Source organism: Dipteris shenzhenensis, chromosome 16 (assembly GCF_047967505.1).
Source record: "Dipteris shenzhenensis isolate YYH24624 ecotype China chromosome 16, Dip_SZ_1.0, whole genome shotgun sequence".
NCBI classification, from domain to species: Eukaryota; Viridiplantae; Streptophyta; class Polypodiopsida; order Gleicheniales; family Dipteridaceae; genus Dipteris; species Dipteris shenzhenensis.
In genome coordinates, this window is record NC_141611.1 from 3,108,739 (window position 1) to 3,131,889 (window position 23,151).

Sequence of the window (23,151 nt, forward strand, 5' to 3'; positions counted from 1 at the left end):
CCGATATTTAGCAACAAGAGAGGGATCACCAAAGACCCGATGGTCGCGGTCCTTCCATAGGGTCCATAGTTGCCCAATAATGAACCCAATAAAAAGATCATATCCCTGTTTGACCGGATGAAAACCAAACAACCAAAATTGTTTTCCAAAGCAAGCACTAGGGAAACGTGCCTGAAGCCATAGCTGTAACAAAGTAAGAAATCACGAGAGTCTGGGCAATCCCAAAACAGATGGCACAGACTCCTGCAAGAACATACATCATCTCTAGGTGGCAAGAGCAATATGAATGACAAGCCAAGATCTGTCCAAAAGGAAGAACCCCAATCAAAACTCGCCATAAGAAGAACTTTTACCGAAGAGGGAGCTTTGAAGTCCAAATGTGTTGCAATAGTTTCCGCCACCACCAAGACATGCGTATCATAGACCAAATACGATATGGCATGTAGCGAAACCCAAGGAGGATGCAACAAAACCTTATGCAAAGATGCAAGCGTGATGTCACCTAGTGGTAATGCATGGCAAACATGATCATTTGATTGGAGTACCCAGTCTTTGAGGCAATCAACAATCTCAAGACGAGGTACTAGCTGAAAATCATGGAGCATCTGTGATAATAAGTGCCATAAGGTTCTATAATGCTGTCCCACAGCATATTGTCTGACCATTGTTGGACACAAGATGACCATACCAGCAGCATCGAGCACATCATCCACGAGGAAATTTCCTTTGGAGCAAAGAAAGTAAGAACAGTGAGGTTCCTGTAAAGCCAATGGGGATGTGAACACCTTCGACCAATGAAGGCTATCAACATGCAATGAATTTCTTGCAAGAGTATCTCTGCCATTCCATTCAAGGTGGGAATGTATGTAATTCCAACCAGAATAATAAAAAAGCAAGCATGTGACAAAAGGGCATCACTTTACTTTACCATCAATGTAACCCAGTAGAAAGTCCCATTGTGTCATAGTTAGGGGAAACGGGAAAGAGAAATGAAAATGGAAACGGAAACGTTTCTGGATTTCTGAGAGGGCTGAAATGGGAAAACACCTCAGCAAGGAGGTTTTGAGATTACATTCAGCACAATGAGCACACACATTTAGAATGCTACAGGTTAACAACCTATAGCTTAAACATTGTGCATAGTACATACTACAATTTAAAATGAAAAATTTTGTAAGCGTGAAACACTACCAATCTGAAACGGCCCATTGCAGGAGGGCTGAAACGGTTCAAGTCCCTTTGAGACGTTTCAGAAGCCATTTTTGGGGGGAGAAACGTTTCTCGACAGAAACGCCTTTTCTGTCGAGAAACGTTTCTCGATATAAACAGCCTCCGGAACACATTTCAACATAACTATGCATTTTGTAGGCTGCCAATGATGAAAAGCATTGGACAATAAATGCATAATCAAGACAGGTCTGGGCATGGGCAGACTTTGTAGATCTCCATGGGCAAAACAGCCCCAAGCTGTTGCCTAGATCCCCTACCTGGAACTGGACCAAACAGCCCCTATAAACCGCCTAGGAGTATTGCTACAAATCGCTTCAAAGGCTGCAAGTAACAAGATAGCCCGCAAGCAGCAAGTAACAAGATAGCCCTCAAAAGCGCCTGGAATTTACGTAGCACGCACCATCAGAAAATGCACCTGAATGCTTCCCTCCCTTGGTCCGTGGCTACCCAACATCTGATACCATTTGAGGTTTGGTCTACACTTGAGGACCTCTATGCTAGGGACTGGGTGATGCGTGCAGGGACAGCTATACAATCTCAAGTTCCCTAAAGGGAGTTCTATGCAACCTTTCCTGATGATGCAGGCCAAGATTCTCTATGATCAGTTACTAACTATGGGTGCTGCCCTAACTACGAGTCAGTTGGCTTTTTCTTCTTACCAAGCTCCCTCGACATAGTTGCCTGAGCATTGAGGTTCACACCACGTTAATTAGACTTTGATGACCTAAGCTCCCTTCTCCTAGAGGAGGAACCTGTTCTTATCTCCCACATGTGAGGAACTGCACCAATGTATATACAGCATGGGAATACCCACATATACATCTATGTATGCATGCATGCGTGTATGTATATATGCCACACACATGCATACGCATGCATGCATGCGTGCGTGCGTGTGTTCGTGGGTGCATGCATACATATGTGCATACATACATACATAGAGAGATATATGTATGCATATATGTGTGTAATATTTCATGTCTTTGTCAACCATGGGAGGTGACAGCCATGATATCTCACTGGCTACAGTAAAATGCCGAAGTTTTCTTCAGCCATCTTTGGGTGGAGAAATCTTACACTATTCTAAGTCATTTGGTGTAAGAGCGCGCGCGCGCGCACACACTTTTTTTTTTTTTTTTGGGTAAAACCACAGCTTAAATTATCAAAGACTATGTAATACAGAAGGTGAACTCCGTGATGGAGTCAACCTTTGAAAGTCAAAAGCAGTGGGAAAAAACATCCAAGACCAAAGTATCCAGATCTCCCTGTTGAATACAATCATAGAGTGACTGACGAAGGGATCCTCGAAAGAAATAAAATGGATCAAAGGAACCAGAGCCAAATGATAGATGAGTCCTCTGCAACCAAATGCTCCATAATGACCAGAAACGGACCCAGGCGAGGAACAAGGCAAACGAGCGAAGTCGGGGAGGGGTCTATCATGGGGTTCTGTTCGGTTCCATGGATTCATGATCATGGTAATCGACTCTGGCATCTTTCAAAGCCTTTGATTTGGTGGCAACGAACTCTCGAATCTCTTTGGAAAAGTTCTTTGCCGCTCAAACAACGCCTTTTCCTCTGGCGTTGTTTGGTTGGAGCTCTACCGGTGGGCACTACTTTGGCTCGTCGTGGTATTGCTTCTTCTTGATGTCAGCGCTGTGCTTCTTCATTGGAGACCATCCCACATTTATTATGGTTGTACTCCACCTCTAGGGATCTTATTCATCGGATTTCGCACTGTCTCCGGCTCCGATTTCGCGCGCACACACACACACACATTCACACATATATATATACACACTTTTTTTTTTTTTATAAACAGAAGGCAGGAACTTTATTTCCTAGGTGGCTTCTTCCATTAGATGGATTATCCTCGGGTTTGCAAACAGATGGTATAAAAACCCCAACCTCTCGAGAAGATTCTTTGACTTTTTCTACTTGTTTTTGTGGTGAGGGTGTGGCAATCAAATGCTCCATTAAGATCAGCTTTGGACCTTTGTTTTTTATTTGATGCAAGGATTATTTGGTAAGTTTGTGCATCTGCACATGCTTCATGGCAAAGGATCGAAGTGATCAGAAATTCTGATTCACAGATCCTTCTTGTCCTTTGCTAAGGATTTGTCCTGCTTGATCAAACTCTCTGTTGAACTTGGCTTTGGGATCTTCACTTTTGTTTTGATGCAAGATTTGACCGTTTTGTAACTTTGCGCATTTGGATCTGCTTCATGGAAAAGGATTAAAATGATAGGCTATTTTGGTAAGTTCTTGCTTATTCGAGATGGGTTATCAATTATCATGGATTAGATTGGAGAGACTAGAATTTTCGCGATACTGTCTTTTTTCTTAGTTTATGGGTCCTACAGACTGTAGTTCATGATTCTGAGTCCTGACCATCATATGTATTCATACATCTAGGTATTATGTCAGTTTTTGGCCCTGCAAGGGTGCTAAAGGACGATGGTTAGTGAGTTGCTAATCAAGGGCCATAGTTTTGAAGTTAGTTCATTTGGTCAATTTGACCTTGCAAATTATGGTTAGTATGAGGCTTAAAGGTGGGTTAGTAGAATTTTAAGGGCTTTTAATGTATTTAGGGTTTAAGGTTTTTGTTTGCTTGTGGAGGTCCTAAATGTTTTTGTCTTTTATCCTAAAGCTTTTGTCTTTTGTTAGGTATTTCTCTCTAAAGATGGAGACTCTCTTTGTCTCTTGTATGACACCACATTTATATTACTCTTGCCAAAATAGGCATGTCCCCACTTTTATTTAATGGCCCATCCACCACACACACACACACACATACACCTTTTCATTTCGTTTCTCTCCTCTCTTTCACTCATCTACCTTTCTTGATATTCCTTCACCTTCTCTTGCTTTTTCTCTTTTCCTTTCCTTCCAATTTACACGTATCGTTTCCTTTCACAAGTTATTCGAAATATTTATCGAGCTACTTACTCTTGGACTTATAATGACACTCCAAAAGGCAGGGCCATAGTGGGATCCCCACCTTGTTTTTTTCAGAGACCAAGCGTGCAAAGCAGTGTCTTTAAGGTAAAAATTTTTGGTGCCATGCATGATTGATTCGAAGCTCACATCTTTTCATAAGGTGCCGATCAAAGGTGCTTCCATCAGGCACCCTTTTCAAAAACCCTTAAAAGCTTGCCTGATTCTGCCACAACTCGTTCCAGATGGCTTTCGGTGTTTCCTTCTATGCCTCAAACCTCTCTTGACCCTCGTACACCTCTCTCAGCCCCTGCCTTACTGCCTTGCCTTCTCTCAGCCCTCTCTCAATGTCCATGCCCTCTTAACGATCTCTTAACCCCTTGCTGTCACGATCTGTGACGTATTCCTTTCTCTTTCTAGACTTATGGATGGTTTAATGAATGGACACTTGTGGAAGGGTATGACCTTTCGACGGGACACTTGCCCTTTCGACGGGACACTTCCTAATGAGGCATAACCCTTCACAAGAGACATTCTAATGAAGAGACATTCCTATTGTAATGTACCCTCTCATCAAGGGTCACACCCTTCACAAGGGGTACACACCTCTTCATGCACATACCCTTTGGAGTACACACCTTTTCATGTGTGACTCTTCACTCTCTATATAAGAGAGGCCAAATTGTATGGATGACAATCACATCCACCCTACAGACATTCAAGCAATACAGTTATTCCTTGCTCTCTACTATCTCAGTCTCTTTTCTATTCCTTAGCACAGTTCTAAATATAGTAAATCTAGGATTTCTTACAGTGGTTTTAGAGCAAAATTCGCTCCTGCCTGTAGGAAATGCCCCCCACCTTCTAGCGCTGATCTGATACATTTTTGCCGCTAGAAGGACATCCGTGCACATAGTGCATGGAAGAGATGGAGAGGATGAGCGTAAAATTTTTAGACGCCTAAAGTCATCCTGGCCTCTCCATCTCCCTCACATCACAAGTTGATGTGAATGGACACGACCAAAATCGTGTCCTTTCAGGTGCTTGGGCTGTCCCAAAACCAAGGGAGGCACCTTTTCCACCATGGGACACACCTTTTGGTGACGAGTCTCGACTCCTCACTCATGGGACATACCCCATCGTGGGCAAAGGGACATACCTATTCATGCAGGGTCGCACCCCTTTTAACAATTACTCGACAAAGGTCACATTAGGCCCAGTCGCAGCCCTTTCGGATCTCCTGTACTACTTGTGGAAAAAAAGAACAAGTCTATGCGCCTCTGCATCGACTACCGAGCCCTCAACAAGCTCACTATAAAAAACAAGTATCCATTGCCTCGCATTGATGACCTCTTCGATCAACTTCTACATGCAACACAATTCTCCAAGATTGATCTTCGTTCCGGTTATCATCAAATACGCATACGAGAAGGTGATGAGTACAAGACAGCTTTTCGAACAAAGTATGGACACTATGAATGTTTGGTCATGCCTTTTGGGTTAAACAATGCCCCGGCCACATTCATGACATTAATGAACGACATCTTCAGGCCTTTCCTCGATAAGTTCGTCATCGTTTACCTCGATGACATCCTCGTTTTCAGCAGATCCCTACATGAGCACAAACAACATCTTCACCAAGTTTTTGAAGTTCTCCGTGCAAATTCTCTCTACATTAACATTGAGAAGAGTGAGTTCTTCAAGACCCAACTTGAATATTTGGGACGTGTTATTTCAGCTCAAGGTATCTCTGTGGATCCGAAACTGGCCTACTCCAAAGAATGTTCATGATGTCCGCTCTTTTCTCGGATTGGCAAACTTCTACCATACAAAGGTCTATCAGTTTTCCGAAATCGCAGCTCCTATGTCCGAATTATTGAAAAGCACAGCAATTTTTCAGTGGCTTCCCGAAACAGAGTATAGTTTCCAAACAACTCAAGCAAGCACTCACTACCACACCAGTTATGGCTATTGCTGACCCCAACCTTCCATTTGAGGTCATGACCGACGCTTCCGACATCGCTACAGGAGCAGTCTTGATGCAAGAAGGCAGAGTTATTGCTTTTGACAGCCATAAACATTCTGATATCCAAACCCGATATCCGGTCTATGATAAGGAGTTTCTTGCTGTTGTACATGCTTATCGCTCTTGGAAACATTATCTCATGGGTGCCGACTCTGTGGTCAAAACAGACCATCATTCTTTAAAGTACATCTTTACTCAGCCAGTCATGAATGCTCGACAAGCACGCTGGGTTGAGTTTCTGGCCAACTTTCACATGACCATTGAGTACATACCAGGACTACGCAATGTAGTTGCAGATGCTCTCAGCAGGTTACCTCTAGCATCAGCCATGGTAATCTCTACATTATCTGTGGATGTTCCGAATTCATTCAAAGGAAAGTATTTCAATGATAAAGACTTCGGCACCGCAGTACAGGTTCTTTCCAAAGATCAACTTTCGACTTCCGAACAAAAGATTTTCTCATCCTATTCCTATACGGACGACCTTCTGTATTATCAAGATCGCGTCTGTGTACCACATGACAAGGATGTTCGACGTCTTTTGTTAAAAGAGCACCATGTAGTTCCTTATGCTGCCCATCCAGGCATCAATAAGACTTATTGGTTACTCAGTGCAACATACTACTGGCCTCAGATGAAAAGAGATGTCATCAACATGGTTACATCTTGCTTATCATGTCAACAAATTAAAGCAAGTCGACGACTTCCAACAGGACTTCTTCAGCCTCTTCCAGTTCCAACTGAAAGGTGGGAAAGTATTTCCATGGATTTCATTACAACACTACCACGATCTTCCAGAGGTAACACTCAGATTATGGTAATTGTTGATCGATTGTCCAAAATGGCACACTTTGTTGCTTGCAAAAGCAGTGCACAGGCCCCGGACATAGCCAAACTCTTTATACAACACATCTTCCGACACCATGGATTACCCAAGAATATCATATCCGATAGAGATCCTAAGTTTACCAGTCACTTTTGGATTTCACTGTTCGAATCTTTGGGTACAACTCTACTGTTCAGTTCAGCTTACCACCCAGAATCAGATGGCCAGACTGAAAGAGTCAACCAAGTTCTGGAAGAAATGCTTCGACATTATGTTCAGTCACGCCTAGCAGCCTGGGAAGAGTATCTACCACTCCTTGAGTTTGCTTATAATAACTCTTTCCATAGTGCCATCAACATGACTCCATTCCAAGCAGCTTATGGACACACTCCAATTGTACCAACAAATTTTGTACTTCAACATCGAGTGGCCCTAGCTGATCAACTGGTTCAAGAAATGCAAGACATTCTACTGCAAGTCAGGGATCATATGTGAAAAGCGCAAGAGCGGTATCAACGGTCTGCCAACAAACATAGACGTCACCTGGAATTTAACACTGGTGACATGGTGCTATTATTTGTAGCCCCACATCGCTATAAGACGGTTAAGTCTGTGTTTCCTAAGTTGCGACCAAGATACTATGGACCTTTCCGGATCGTCAAGAAAAATTCACCTTTAAGTTATAAATTGGAATTACCACCATCATGGGGTAAAATCCATCCAACATTTCATATTTCTTGGCTAAAGACGTACATTCCAGGCGATGAAGCAGTTCCTCCTGCAGGTGATTATGTCCCAGAAATCGAGACGATTATGTTCTCCTTATTCCTGAGCGTATTCTGGACCATCGACAACGAGAGACTCGACATTGACTTATCACGGAATTCCTTGTTCTTTGGCGAGATCTGGACGACTCCGACGCTACTTGGCAGTCCACTTACAGCAGTACCCTGATCTGTTACAGCAGTATTTTCAGCATCTACCATGATATTTTCTACATCAGTTCATTATCTCCACCAGGGTCTTCTTTTGAGTGGGAGGGGATGTCACGATCTGTGACGTATTCCTTTCTCTTTCTAGACTTATGGATGGTTTAATGAATGGACACTTGTGGAAGGGTATGACCTTTCGACGGGACACTTGCCCTTTCGACGGGACACTTCCTAATGAGGCATAACCCTTCACAAGAGACATTCTAATGAAGAGACATTCCTATTGTAATGTACCCTCTCATCAAGGGTCACACCCTTCACAAGGGGTACACACCTCTTCATGCACATACCCTTTGGAGTACACACCTTTTCATGTGTGACTCTTCACTCTCTATATAAGAGAGGCCAAATTGTATGGATGACAATCACATCCACCCTACAGACATTCAAGCAATACAGTTATTCCTTGCTCTCTACTATCTCAGTCTCTTTTCTGTTCCTTAGCACAGTTCTAAATATAGTAAATCTAGGATTTCTTACACTTGCTGTTTTTCAACCCTCTCTCATCCCCTGCCTCACTGCCTTGCCTTGTTCTTGACCCTCTTAGACCTCTCCCAACCCCTGCCTTATTGCCTTGCCTTCTCTCAGCCCTCTCTCAATGTCCATGCCCTCTTAACGATCTCTTAACTGCTTGCCCTCTTTCAACCCTCTCTCACCCCTTGCCCTCTCTCTACCTTCTCTCAATCTCTGTGTCCTTCATCCACCTTTCATTTTCAAACCCCCATTATATAATTCTCTTATAGTCTCTTTGCTCTTGATGAACATTTTTGTACATTGTGTTGCAAGTCATCTATGTATGATCTATGCTTCTCTACATGTCATGCAAATACTTTCTCTCCCCTTCGCCTTTTTTCCCGAATTTCAAATATGACCGAAGCTAGCACATGAAAATTTCAAGAATGATAATTCTTACAAAGCTCGCACCTGACACGCCTCAAATGCTACACACCTAAAGACTTGTACAACCATTGTGCCATGGACGATACCTAACAAGACATATATTTGGGACCTTCCCTTGTGGTCTGCTTGTCTCATGGAAAATGATGCTTTAAAAAAAGCTGCAGATCAATGCTAGCCCTAAACTTAGCATGGGGGTGTTTCTATAAATTTAACCAATCACTCGTATTTTTCCCCTACAATTGACTTTGATCTTGTTTTAAATTATGGCTTGTGTAGGTAAATCTAGTAGGTCATAGTTTTGGGGGTGCTTGCATATCCTATGCAATGGAACGTTATCCTACGAAAATAGCAAAGGCTATCTTTGTCGCTGCGACTATGGTGAAGAATGAGCAAAGTGCCTTTGATATATTTGCAACAGAGGTATAGCCATCAACACAACATGATTTGCAAATTCTCATTTATGGTATTGCTAGTCTTGCAAGCAACTATTCCAACTTCTGTTAAGTATGTCAATGGTTTTCAAAACTTTTAAAATTTTGTTCACCAAATTGCTATATTCTAAATTTAGCTTAAAATCTACACCGATTCTGAGTGCATAGATCATGTCTGTTCTTTTTCCTGGGGGGGATGTTAATCATATCCAATAGCTTAACAATACAATCTGCATTTTGGGTTCATGCGGAAAATATGCATGAAGTTGAGCGTTTTGGATTCATGTCAGGTATGTTGCATAAAGTTGAACATTATACAAGACACTATCTATCCTTGCTGTGCATAGGCACATTCAGTAACTTTGTACCCTTTTGTATTGTAATGAAGGTCAAAACTGGGCCGATTTGGTAGGGGTTAGGACTAATTTTGCTAGGGGTTCTTTGGGCGTACAAGGGTTAAAAAGGAATACGGTTGAGGGGACTATATAAGTCCACCTCACTCCCATTGTAGGACACGTTTTGATGCGCGTATTCTACACTATCTCCTTTCTTCCTGTTCAGCTCTGTGCACTCCCCTATCTCACCTTCTCCGCTGGGCTAAGCTGCTGTATGCTGCTGCTCGTCACTGATGCCCATGCCTGGCTATGCTGATGCTGCACACTGCAGCTCGCTGATGACCACAATGATTCTGTGCTGATGCTGGTGATTTCTACAGTGCTGCTCCGCTGATGCCCATGCTGCTGCTCTTGCTGCTCCTGCAAAGGCAGTCCAAACAAACCAAGCTAATGCAGCTTGAACGGACTGCTGCAGGGCAGCCCACATAGCTTAGTGACAGGCCTCCCTCACTCAAAATTACTCACACCGAGCCCTACCTCTATGTTAACCTTCCCCTCCACCTCTAGCCTCTCCTATAAGGCCCCCTCCCATCACATTGTCTCTCCTCATCCACAAAGAGCCCTTCTCAACCCTTTGATGGATAGAAATGTCTTGCACTTGGTGAAATATACATCCAATGAAGGGGATTTTCTTACATCCCACTCCTACCAGCATGGGAAGATAGAGCCCGCATCAAAAGCACAAAAAAGTTGGTGACAGAATCCTGTCAATGGAAGACAACGGAAGTTGACAGAACTGTCATTTTCCGTCACTACACACTGACCTATTTCTGTTTTTAAAAAAGCAAGGTACATTGATTCTCTTCAGACTTCTTTGGAGCTTTTAATGGGAGGTTTTCTCTTCATACAGGGTGCTGCGGACTTCAAATCTGAAAATGCAGCCTTGAAACTGAGCCTAGAAGTGCTCAAAACCAATCATGGACAGATCTTGGAAGGCTTCAAGAAGATAGAGGCAAAGGATGCTCAATTATGGACACAAGCAGTGAAAGGACACAAGCTCCAGAAAGTTATGCAGAAGATTCTAGATGAAGAGAGCGGCGGGCAAAGTAAGTCCTTAATCTTAAAATGGTAGGGTTTGATAAAGTGTAATTAGCCCTCTGGAGTTTAGGGTTGATCGAACTCACATTGAGAATGAATGGAGGGCAGAAAAGGACGACACATGGGAAATCCATTGTTCATCACGTTTAAACATGCTAGGGCAAGACAAGGTTCTCATGAAGAGGGCAAGCAGGAGAAAGAAGGCATCAAGATGGAGGCAATAGGAAAAGCGAAAATGGGCAGTGTATAGGGATGGCAGAGTCATCATTCAAGAACGGTGACCCCCACCAAATCCCAAACAGGGCTTTGCAGCTTGCGGGACCACTAGTGTGCTGTCTTTCCTTTATGGAACGGTAACGGGACCTTATGGTCCTCAAGAAGCAACTTCGCTGAGGTTTTCTGAGGGAAAGATCTTGTAGTATACACTGAACACATTAGAGACCAAAGAGGGGGCTGCCCATAGTACATGACTGTCCACATGAATTGGAGGCCAGCACAATGGAGGAGTACCTGGATTGGGAGGAGTGGCAGTTCTCCTCCGCTCACTCCTCTAGACACACATCATGATCATAGGCACAGATGAGCATGCCCACTACATGTGGATCAGATTGTTGAGTACCCCATCCACAGATGTATACATTCCAGCATGCTACTTTCCACCACAGACATCTGATTAGCTAGGGTTGCATCTTGAAGAGGACAAGTCTCACCTTTATTGGCACTTTCTGAGGACATTCAGAGATACACACAACTGGAGGAGGTCCTACTCATAGGGGACGTCAATGCTAGGACCAAGGACATGCATGCTGAGATCTTATATTTCCACAAGGGTGCACTCACAATTCCATCTACACAAAGGGGGTTCAGATGCAAATCGGAGAATATACACAGTGGTTCCACTGTCATAGTATGGAAGATATTTATAGGAAATGTGCATCACTCATGAGATGCTCATCTACAATTGGTTACAGAGATGGCCAGGATCAAAGAGAGACACATGTTGCCCACATCGGGGTTGTCATAGTGCGGTGGACTATGTCATGGGATCCCCGACCTTCACGTCACAAATTTCTGACCCCACAGCTCATCCCCTCGTGCCAAGAGCAGCCCGTTCCAGTTTATCTTTGGATTAACACTTCCCCAACCCATCTAGGATTCACAGAGTGACCACACCATCCACATACTAGTAGTATGACTTTGATAACTCCCTAGACCACGTATATGGTAGCTATCTCACCACTCTACTGGAGCACACAGGTGAACAACCTGACATAGATGCCAAAGCTATGTGTCTCACTAATTCCATCTGCATCGCAACACAACACTCCTTTCCTTGTACAATAAAAACACAGGAAAGCCACCTAAAGGGTCCAAAATAGTTTGTATGATGAGGAGTGCAAAGTGCTTAGGCAATATTGGCACTTCTATAAGAAGCTTCAGAATGGCAAAGCCAAGGATCAGGAGGGCCTCCAAGAAGAACTCCTAACCCATGGGTGGGGTATACTTGCTATAGTCCGAGCTAAACTATTTAACGGAGTCTTCTGCATTGGCTTTTTGACCTCCTAGACCTCGGACACCACCATACCCATTCACAAGATAGGGTGTCCCATGGATGCAAGTAACTACCGGATTATTATGGTTGGCCATTTGATGGCCAATGTTTATTGGTCGGATCTAAAGATGTACCTCACTGAGCACATGGAGAGCACATGCATGTGAGCGACCGGACTTGTGGGTTTTGGACGACATCGATCCACAGGGGGTCACATTTTAACCCTCGGTGCCATCATAGAGGAGGCCCTCACTGGAAACAGAATGTATACTACTGCTTCGTGCACTTTCGAAAGGTCCTTGACTCAATACCGCATGCTCGCCTACTTGCATGATTCCAAACCTTGGACATTGCAAACGATGTTGTATGGGCAGTCATGGATCTGTACAAGATAGTTACAAGTGGAGTGCACACCACATAGGGGATGTCAGAGGTGATGAGTAGCACCATTGGTGTTAAGTAAGGGTGCCCTTGAAGATGCAAGACATGGAATGGAAAGGAAAGTAAAAAAGCAAGACTAGGCAAACATAATGGAAATGAAAGAATGCTAGAAAGAAATGTACAACCAAGCAAAGTACTTACATGATCAAGAAAGGCTTGAGGCTTGATGATTTGACATGAGAAAGTACAATGCCTTTATAGGTCTAAGTGTCAAATGTATATGGGATTAGTCCCATAGTGACACGTGGCACTCTAGGATATAAAGTAGTATAGTACTACTCTAGAACTCAATAGAAACACACTAAAAGTCACTCAAATCGACTCCATTTCCTAACACCCTCCCCATGGAGGAAAGATGAGGGACTACTGGAATGGAACCAAGAACAGAACATGACAATGATGGTCATCAAAACTGTGCATGCCGGTCTAGAACTAGACATGGCTCCCACACAATCTCAAAGGCAAGTGATCATGGCTCAGAGGCTAGTGAGCATAACATAGAAATCTCATCTAGCATGGCTCAGAGGCTCATCATGCATGGATGCATAATCAACTCAAAGGTCTAGGAGACCAATGCACCAACAAATAGACCTATTAAAGCCAAAAACACATGGCTCCCATAGTACATCCCCTCCTGGCTCCAAAGACTAATGATAAACATGGAGCCGAACACCAAAAATAGAGAAGAAATACATCATTTTAGAAGGACTGTCCAAGGCAGAGTACCTTTATTGACTACACACACATGATTTATTGCATTCATTTTTTGAAAACACCCCCAGGGCAGAGTACCCAAATATATCATGCTTAGAAAGCAAAATCATGATCTCCATCATCCTCTAGATGTTGGAGACAGACAGTAAGAGCATGATTCTGTGTCGGATGGTCATCTTCGTCTGCATCATCACTAGTGGCGGATGCCACCCAACTGGCATGATCCTTCGATTATTATTGAGCAAGCTTCTGGTAGCACCTGTCCTCAGTATGACCGAGCTTGTTGAACTAAAGACTGAATTTTTGCTATATGTGCACTCAAAGTATCACACTCTTCCATTTTCAACTTATAAAATTGCATTTTCAGAAAAACCTTGGAGTTTGTGATTGTGTTACCAAATATATTCTCAAGGCGTGCCCAAATCTCCTTGGCCGTTGACTTGAAGTCGATGTGATGAATCAAAGAATCATCTAGGCAAAGCCCGATGATTGCGATGGCTCTCAAGTTGTGTTGCTTCCAAATCTTGCGCATTTGAGGTTCCATTGTAGCAGGATCTTCATCATCTTCAATGGAATCCCAAGCATTCTCCTTCATGAGGAGTTGGACCTTCGTTTGCCATGTGTGGAATCCTTCTCCTGTAAATTTTTCCACAAGCAATGAACTTGTCGATAGTGAGCCCATTGTGGATGATCTAGGAATGTGAGCAGAGAGAGCTGTCCCTTTGACGGGCACCTGGCATAGAGGTAAAGATGTGGCGCTTAGGAGCAGTGGTAAACTGAGCGGGCAGAAAAGAGGAAAAGATGGCAGAGAATGGCTGGCAGATAAGAGGGCAGAGGAGGAGGCAGAATAGCAAGCAGAAGAGCAGAGAGAATAGCGGGCTCTTGAGCAGAAAAGCAGGCAGAGAAGCGGACAGAATAGCGGGCTCTTGAGCAGAAAAACAGGCAGAATAGCGGACTGTTGTGCTGCTTGCTGCGAGTTGAATGGCGGGATTTGTTTGCTGCTTTCTGCGAGCTGAGCACTAGGCCAAGATATCCTTGAACTCAAAATCTTAGGTTGAGATCGAGGAATCATTGTTCAAACAACCCCATCAATTGAACCCCTCGAGGCCAATTTTTGGGTTGCAATTTCTATCAACCCTGATTCTTGAATTACTTAGTATTCTGAAAATCCCTCAACGGAATACCCTTGTAATTCAAATTCTTGGGATATGAGAGATTGTGCTAAAGTCGAACCTCGACCTCCTAGGGTATCTAGAAAGAAGGCCAACTCATCAATCTAGAGGTCAAACACGGTAGGGGAGAGAGGGCTGTTAGGAAATGGAGTCAATTTGAGTGACTTTTAGTGTGTTTCTATTGAGTTCTAGAGTAGTACTATACTATATATCCTAGAGTGCCATGTGTCACTATGGGACTTATCCCATGTACATTTGACACTTAGAGTGTGTGTGCCTATCCTAAAAAGGCATTGTACTTTCTCATGTCAAATCATCAAGCCTCAAGCCTTTCTTGATCATGTAAGTACTTTGCTTGGTTGTACATTTCTTTCAGGATTCTTTCATTTCCATTATGTTTGCCTAGTCGAGCTTTTCTACTTTCCTTTCCATTCCATGTCTTGCATCTTCATATGGTATCATAGCTAGGCTAACTTCCAAGAGGTTGAGGACATTGAAGCCTCTCTCCCTCATTCCCCTTGGAGGGCTGCCTTCTCTATTCCATGTTTGAGCTCTACTCCTCCTCCACCCGAGCCTCACCAACAATGGCAACTCAACTCATGGCTCGTGGCAGCTCCAATGGTGTGTGGCAGCTCAGTTCGTGGCAGCTCCAATGCTATGCTCATAGGTGCCACTATATTCAGACGATATTGCTGATTTTTTACATAACAGAGGGGCTTGGTACGCATTTGACAACACTGTAGGCTTTCTATGAGAGCATGAAACCACAGCGCAAGCACGCTTGACTTAAGGCACAGATCATGATTGAGACTAGAGAAACAATGTTTGCAAGCACACTTCCAGCATATGAGCATGGTGGCCAGTAGACCTCAGAGAGGGTGAGTGGACTGCTTTTTGAGAGGCTACAGGTCATGATGCTATCTCGTATGATTCAAACGAAGATATGTACTCCACACGACATCAATTTGGTAGAGTTTATGGCAAGACCCTCTACACAAATGCCTCCTTCCATATCATCACCTATCTGGACAGGTCAGGCATTTTGGTTGGACAGATGCATCCTATCAGAGACTACCATGCCTCTCATCATCAAATGGTTCCAGTTGCAGGACATGTCTATTGACAATTTACCGCCATACCAGCAACCACTAGGTGCCCCTTTCTTGCATCCAACACAGTAGAAGACTTATCAGATCATTCTATGGTAAGTATACATCCATACGACATGGGCATCTCCTGCGTAGCCAGGTGGGACCAAGATGGCCTTCTATAGGGAGAATTTCCTCCACCAGAGCAAGGACGACTTCATTCAGACACCATGGTACTTATAGATCCATCTCTCCATGCAGTATGGATCACCATGACATCATTTCATAAATTCCAGATCAAAGAGGATGCGATGCTAGCTCCCTGCTCTCCGTAGTGCTACTCTGCCTCCCAAGTCATTCGGAACTGGTTAGAGGCAAGCTTAGCGCTAGAGGGGGACCACATCCAAGAGATCACCATCTATGGGAGACAAGTTTTTCTTCTCTAGTTAAGCTCACCTGACTCCACCCTAGCACTTGTGGAGCAGAGCCCCATTTTCCTTGCATAATGCCCAAAAATGCCGTTTTTGGGCACCTGAAATGGTTCGTCGTTTTGGCGCCATTTCCGAAGCCCAAAACGGCGTTTCCGATAGGGTAGTTTTTGCCCCAAACCTTGCGACCACTTTCCTACGCCGTTTCTTTGCACACCTTTGCTCCAGCCTCCACCATCTTCTTCTCGCTCTCCTCTTAGCCCTCTCACCCTACAGCCCTCTCCAACCTCTTCTCCTTGCTCTCCTCTCATCCTACAACCCCCCTCTCAGCCCGCTTCCCCTCCTCCTAGTCTTCTTCTTTTTTTCAAAGAAAGGAATCTTCTATTAATGCTTGAAAGACTTCATACACAATAGCAGCTCCGAAGGTGCTGAGTATGGAAAAAACCGGAAAAGCTGAAAGAAAAAACCGGCCTGTTCTAGCTCAGTGCCTAGGGGATCTCTGGTACTGGGGATAACAGCTAGGTGGGGGGACTATAGAACCAGTGAATCCCTCGCGGAGTGAAAATGTAGAAACCCCCTGTAGGCCAAGCCTTGTAGAATCGAGCACGCCTCTCAACAGTCACCCTAGAGCCTGGGGTCCCATTCTCCCAGGTGGAGCGTAGGGTGTAGATGATATCCAGCTAGATGGTGACCAAGGTAGCCGAGGGTGGAACCAGATGCTCACCCATCACGAGACTGCAGTGAGCCACCCAAATGTTCTACGCATTGATATTGGCTACCACCTCCCAAACGATGTCCTTTGGAGGAGGATGATGATCTAGGCTATCAGGAGGGACTGCCTCATGGAGCTCTATCCTCTGAATGCTCTGACCCTGTATCTGGTAAGCTAGGGAGATCTCATCAATCTGGAACATGTGTCCTCCCTCAATCAACCAGGCCACCATCCCCTAGGTGTAGTCCCTCTGAAGACTCTGCATATGGGTCATGATTCTGAGGACTCCCATTCAGATCCTCGCTGCGCTACGACAAGTCCAAAGGCAGTGCGGGATCATCTCCAGAAAACCAGCAGACCAACAATGGCATTGCCCCTCCACCCGCATCTACTCCAACCAAGGTCGGCAAGCCTCAGTGGGCGGCCAGCTAGAAGAAGTAGGATATCTTCCTCGGCCGCAAATTAGACCAGACATCCCGGGGCACTCTCTAGGCAAGGGGGTCCACATTGAAGAGTCCATCTAAAGCCTCCTGCCAATCCATGTGGTGTAGGAAGAGAAGGGCACCTCACCCACCTGCTCGGCAAGCTGCCCCTGGAGGGCCACACTCTCTCGGATCCCACTGGACCTCCCTCAAGGGTCTACCCTCCCAAAGCCAGAGGAGCCATCCAGGGGCATCTTGCTCTGAGATACTGGGAGGATCAATGTGCCACTCCTTCCCCAAACATCCCACCACTCTGATCATCTACCAGTGAATCCCATCAAGACTCCCATCCATCTCAAGGTCTCTCTCACTGAGTGGCTGGAGTAGGCCTCCAGGTCCTACACCGGAAAAAGCGGGGTGCGTGCTATCTCGTTGCATCATCATCCAGGTCCTACACGGGAAAAAGCGGGGTGCATGCTGTCTCGCTGCATCATCCTTCTTCTCAAGGGGACACCAGTCTGAGAAAATTGGCCCAACCATCTACTGTCCCTCCATACGTGAGGTCCCTCCCACCAGGACTCAGGGATGGCTAGGTCAATCTCTCTCATCTGCTGCCCTGCCCCATGCAGATGTGCTACGGCTACAAGCCTCGCCTCTGCCTCCATGGGTAATCTGCTCCATCTGCCAAAAGACCCGGCTGGTCCAATGTCCCACTATGCCCAACCAGTATGAGTTCGTTGTCCGAGCATACGCCCCTCCTGATCTCGGATCTCTGGGTGCCAATTAAGGGGCTGACGCTCGAACTCCTCTCTGCATCTGGGCTAAGCACGAATGAGGCCCTGCCAGACCCTATGAAGACTCCTCATCAAGGGGGAACCCTTCCCCGTAAGGGGGGCCTTTGAGAAGATCCAATTGTGTGAAAGCTGCCACTGCCTTTCAGTGCGTGGGGTGTTCCTGAGAAGCCCTCGCTGCTGTAAGAGGAGCTTCCAAGGCTCTGCACATGGGGTGAGGCCGCGAACAACCAACTTGCCCAGGAGGGCTCTGCTGTGCATCTCCGGATCAATGATACCCAAGCCTCCCAGTGCTTGCGGCATGATCACCATCTGCCAAGAAACCGGGGCTCTAGTATTCCTCGTGCCATCCAAACTTGCCCAAGGGAAGTTCTGAACCAATTGTCGAAGCTGCCCAATGCACCCTTTGTGAAAACACTAGCAGGAGGCGATATACCAGGCCGTGGCAAGAAGAACCTGGTTTGCCACTAAGGCACGACCTGCTAGGGAGAGTTTGGCCGAGCTCCAGTAGAGAAGCTTGCATCAAACACTCTCAAGGACCGGGGCGATCTGCTGCTTTGCTGTAATGTTAATACCAACCTGGCATCCACGGTATTTCGCTGTCTGGCCCCGTGGTATCCATCTGAAGCCAAAGTCACTCCCCACTCACGAATCTCCTATGTCTCCTCATAGCTTGTGAAGAAACCTATGGACTTTGTCCAGTTGATCTGCGCACTTGAGGGCTCGCAGTAGATAGCCAGGGCTCCCCTGACTCTCTCCAAATTCGCTGTGGTGCCCTCTACATACAAGGTTGTGTCATCTGCAAACTCGAGTCTAGCAGCTGCTCCTACCTGATTGGGAGCCTCAACCTTGTGAGGCCGGCCACGTGTGATCTCAAGTAATAGCCCAAGCCTCCGCCACAAACAAGAAGAGAAAGGGAGCGAGTGGACAGCCCTGGTGGACCGAGCGAGAGAGAGGAAAGGCCTCGCCCATGTGTCCTTCGATAAGCATCTGGCTAGAGCTCCCCACATAAAGCGCAGAAACTCCTCTGACCCATCTGTCTGAGAAACCCAATCTCCGCATAGTACCCTCCAGGAAGGACCACTCCACCCTGTCGTAGGCCTTCTCAAAATCCAAGAGGAGGATGGCCAGCGGCTGTGACTCTTCCCTGGACCAATCTACTACCTCCCATAACATGAAGATGTTGTCCAGGATGTTGCGCTCCTGGACGAACCTAGTCTGTGTTGTGAATGATGTCAGTAAGATGGGGTTGTAGCTGCAAGCTCAAGACCTTGGCAAGGATCTTATATGCAGTATCAAGCAGAGTGATCAGTCTCCACTGCCGGATATCTAACCTATCTCTTCCTTTCGGGATCAAACAAATCCACCCCCTGCTCAAGGACTGAGGGAGGGAGCCCGTGTCAAATATCTCCTGGCAAGCTAGTCAGAAAGGGGTGGAGATAATCTCCCAGAAGTTTCGGAAGAAGGCCAGAGTCAAGCCATCCTCGCCAGGACACTTCTGGGTCGGGAGACCCTTGAGGGCTTCCCAGAGCTCCTCATCCATTAAAGGCTCCTCCAGACTGCTGCACAAATCCTGCGAGACTACTCTCGGAACATGATCCCAAACTACCTCTCGGGCCACAAGACCAGCTGGAGTCATCCTCTCAGTCTGAAAGACCTGGCTGTAAAAACCTGTGGCCAGGTCTAAAATCTCCTGCGGGTCAGTGTGCATGATGCCCTATGGATCTCAGAGACACTACAGCTATGCGCCTACTGATCGGGACCCAGTGGTCCGACAAAACTGCTTCGTCATCTTGTCTCCCTGTTGTACCCACTGGGCTCGGGAAGAGTGATAGGAGAACTGAGCCCGCTGAATCTCCGTGTCCTAAAGCTCAAGGCGAGCACTCTCGAACCTGTTGCTAAGCCACTGAGAACCTGGGTCGTGCTCCCTGAGCCGCTCTATGGAGACGAGGTCTCTCCTCAAAGCGTGCTTGCGCTCCTAAAGAGTCCTCCTCCCCCTATAGTCTCCTGCCCCCTTGTCCCCTCAAATCGGGGGCTCACAGGTGGGGCAGTGACATTTCTAACAGCAGAAGCTTTGATGGAATGCTAGAAATAGTAGAGGACGAAGGCTGTATGCTTGGTGAATACAAGGGCAGTAGAAAGTGAATTCTGATGGGTTATGCGCGCTATCATTTCATAGTTCTTATTGTGAGGTCAGTTTGTGCTCAGTCGGTAGCCAGCCTCAGGTTGGTTACCACATAGCCCACCGCCCCTTGGGACCCCCCCAATGAGGGTGTTGCCCCGGACCCCAGCTAAAACTCGTATCTCTAACCATCGGGCCACACTCAACCTCCTTCCAATGTCTACTAGGACCTACTGGGCATCCCTGCTACTCGGTGCCTTCTCCTCATAAAGGGTGCTTACAAAGTAGAGCTAGCCGGTACCCACATAATTACATGAGAGTGGAGCATTGATTTCTAACAGCAATGTCTATTACAATTAAGCAGCTACAGGCCATGTCTTGATCATGAAAGCTTATATGTTTGATATAGTGGTAGTTCAATAAGATGCATGTAACATACCTACGAAAAGTAAGAGGTCCCTTGTCTGTACTTCTACAGCTTAGGCTACATCTCTCTCTACAAAGAAAGTCTGTTTTCTGTTAATATCGTTGCTTCAAAATAGAGGTGGGAGGTGAGATTCTTCCTTGAAACCGGGAAGAGTGGACTGGGGGATCTTCATGTCTCTTTCGCATTGAGGGCAATGAGGTTTACTTGTGTTTTGTTACTGTGGGGCATTTGAAAGACTTGTTGATTATTTAGGTGAGGGATTAATAGTATAATGCTAATGCTATCTCATTTTTTTACATCATCTTCTTCACTTTTTGCCAACGTATTTGAAATTGTCTAGGTCACAACTGAGGACTCGCTTCAGAATGCACAAGTTTTCCTCTATGCAAATGGGAACATGTGCCCACCCACAGCTTTGGAGTTTGACAAGAGTCAGATGAAGGATCTTTTCTTAAACCAGACGTCATCCAGGGTATACACTGTTTGCGAAGGGGAAGCTGTATTTCTACCTTTGCCGCTGCTGATATTCTCAACTATGTTGCTGTGTTTTGCACGTCTACTTCAATCAATTAGTCATCTATTGTTTCTTCATGTTGACATGATGCATGCAGTCTGTGATATCTTGTAGCATATTGATAATGCATCTGTCACTCCTGCATCGAAGTGAATAATACATTAAGGTTTCAATGCTTTTGATATCTTCATTGATGTAGTGCAATCTCATTTCTCTACAGGATGTAGCTTTGGCAATGGTATCATTCCGTCCTGTACCATTTGCACCAGTTCTAGAAAAACTCATCCTTACAGACAACAACTACGGTAGTGTTCGCCGGTTTTTCATCCAGACTATGGATGATCAGGCCTTGACGATTCCTATGCAGAAGCGGATGATTGAATTGAATCCCCCAGAGCAAGTTTTAAAACTGAAAGGCAGTGATCATTGCCCTTTCTTCTCAAAGCCTCAGTCTTTGCACAAGCTGTTTGTGGAGATAGCTCATTTGGAGGCTAAAAGTTGATTTTCAAGGACATCACAGCGGGACAATGCCTGTTTATCTTTTGGATGAAGTCACGGATGGACAATGTCTAGTGAACCTATGGATGCTTATATCTTGCTTGAAGCCAGATGCTTTTTCATCAAAGGCAAGGAATCGATATTCAAACACTACCTTGTAGAGAAGCAGAATCTTTGTAGTCTTCTGCATTCAGTCCAGTCTATACTTCAGTCTGATGATGCAATTTTTAGAATCCGACTTCTGTTTTAAAAGATGTACTAGTCCACCCAACAATGAGAGCGAGGGGGGCGAGGCATTTGTTGATGTAGTTCAAGAGCATGTTAACATAGCAACACTTTAGACGGCAATTACATACAGATGGCACAGGTTCTGAGGTAAGCGAGTGTGCCCCTTTTCAATCCTTAACAAGGAGCTCAAAAATTTAGGTAAGTGGAAGTGTATGGTGGTGAACGAGATGCCCTGTGAAGTGGGCAATATTGGGCTTTGCAAAAGCCCACTTACCACGACGACGTGACGGATTCTCGTAATAAAACATGTCGGGGGAATTATTGTGTCCACATCATCTCCATAAGTGCCCAAGTGCAGTTATTGCTGCCAAAGTTGGGATATTGACGTAAAGTGCCGCAGAGCTCAAAATTTTCCGGTGAAACATGTGCTATTGTTCCTTTCGTGAAATTCATTCATCCCTTTTGATGTTATGATATATGTATTTGTTTGTAACAGAGTACCCCCTTATTGTTATTATTTTGGGAATAAAAAGAATGGACGTAACGGGAGAAGGGTTAATTTCTCGACTTCTCTCCATTTTTCTTTATCGTATAGGCAAAAGGTAATGTTAATAATCGATGCAAGAGATTTAGACTTCACAGAAGCCAAATAAACCTGAGTAGAAGCTTTCAACGTGTGCATGAGGGCTTTGTTGATAAGGAACACTTGCCATTCAGATATGGATGTGTATTTGCATATGGCGTTCTTTCTATTTATTAGCACTGCCCGCAGAGGGCAGACTATAGCAACGGTTTAGGTTTAGGTTCCCATGGAATTCAGGATGCTCGCGAGACCTCTCTCAAGTTGTGTGGCATCCTCCCTCTCCAATCCTCCCTTCCCCTTTGCCTCCTCCCTCCACCCTTGGCATGGCTCCTCCTGCTGTTGCCAGAGCTTTTCCACACCATTTTCTCCATCATGATGCCAAACGTCGTGATCCCGTGTCTACATTTCCTGAAGTAGTGGTGCGGAGGGATGCCAAGCGTTCAAGAGGCCTTTCAGAGATTTTATTGATCAGGTAATGTATCTGAATGAAGTCTATACTTCCTCGAATGCCCATTATATAAGGAATATTGCCCATATGATTATCCTTGCCCATCCGAAATCAAAGGAGAAGGAATTGTGACAATACATGCTCAAATCCCACACGGAGATAGGAAGAACATGAAGGGAGGGAGGCGCAATCAAGGCAGATGAAGCTGCAACCAACCAACGAAATCAAATGCCACG

The 23,151-nt window shown here is 45.3% G+C and overlaps 1 protein-coding gene across 2 annotated transcripts in view; it reads left to right on the forward strand.

Annotated features, from left to right (window-relative positions):
• Positions 1 to 22,379, forward strand: part of LOC147892411 (putative methylesterase 11, chloroplastic) — a 43,441-nt gene extending 21,062 nt beyond the window's left edge. The window contains exons 3-5 of one of the 2 annotated variants that reach the window (XM_087387112.1): positions 9,188 to 9,331; positions 20,985 to 21,116; positions 21,379 to 22,374. In XM_087387112.1, the coding sequence (XP_087243238.1) occupies positions 9,188 to 9,331; positions 20,985 to 21,116; positions 21,379 to 21,660 (558 nt within the window). In that variant the 3' untranslated portion in view covers positions 21,661 to 22,374. Of the gene's footprint in view, positions 1 to 9,187; positions 9,332 to 20,984; positions 21,117 to 21,378 lie in introns of both variants that reach the window. The other variant, XM_087387113.1, reaches the window with a different exon arrangement.
• The last annotated feature ends 772 nt before the right edge of the window (positions 22,380 to 23,151 follow it).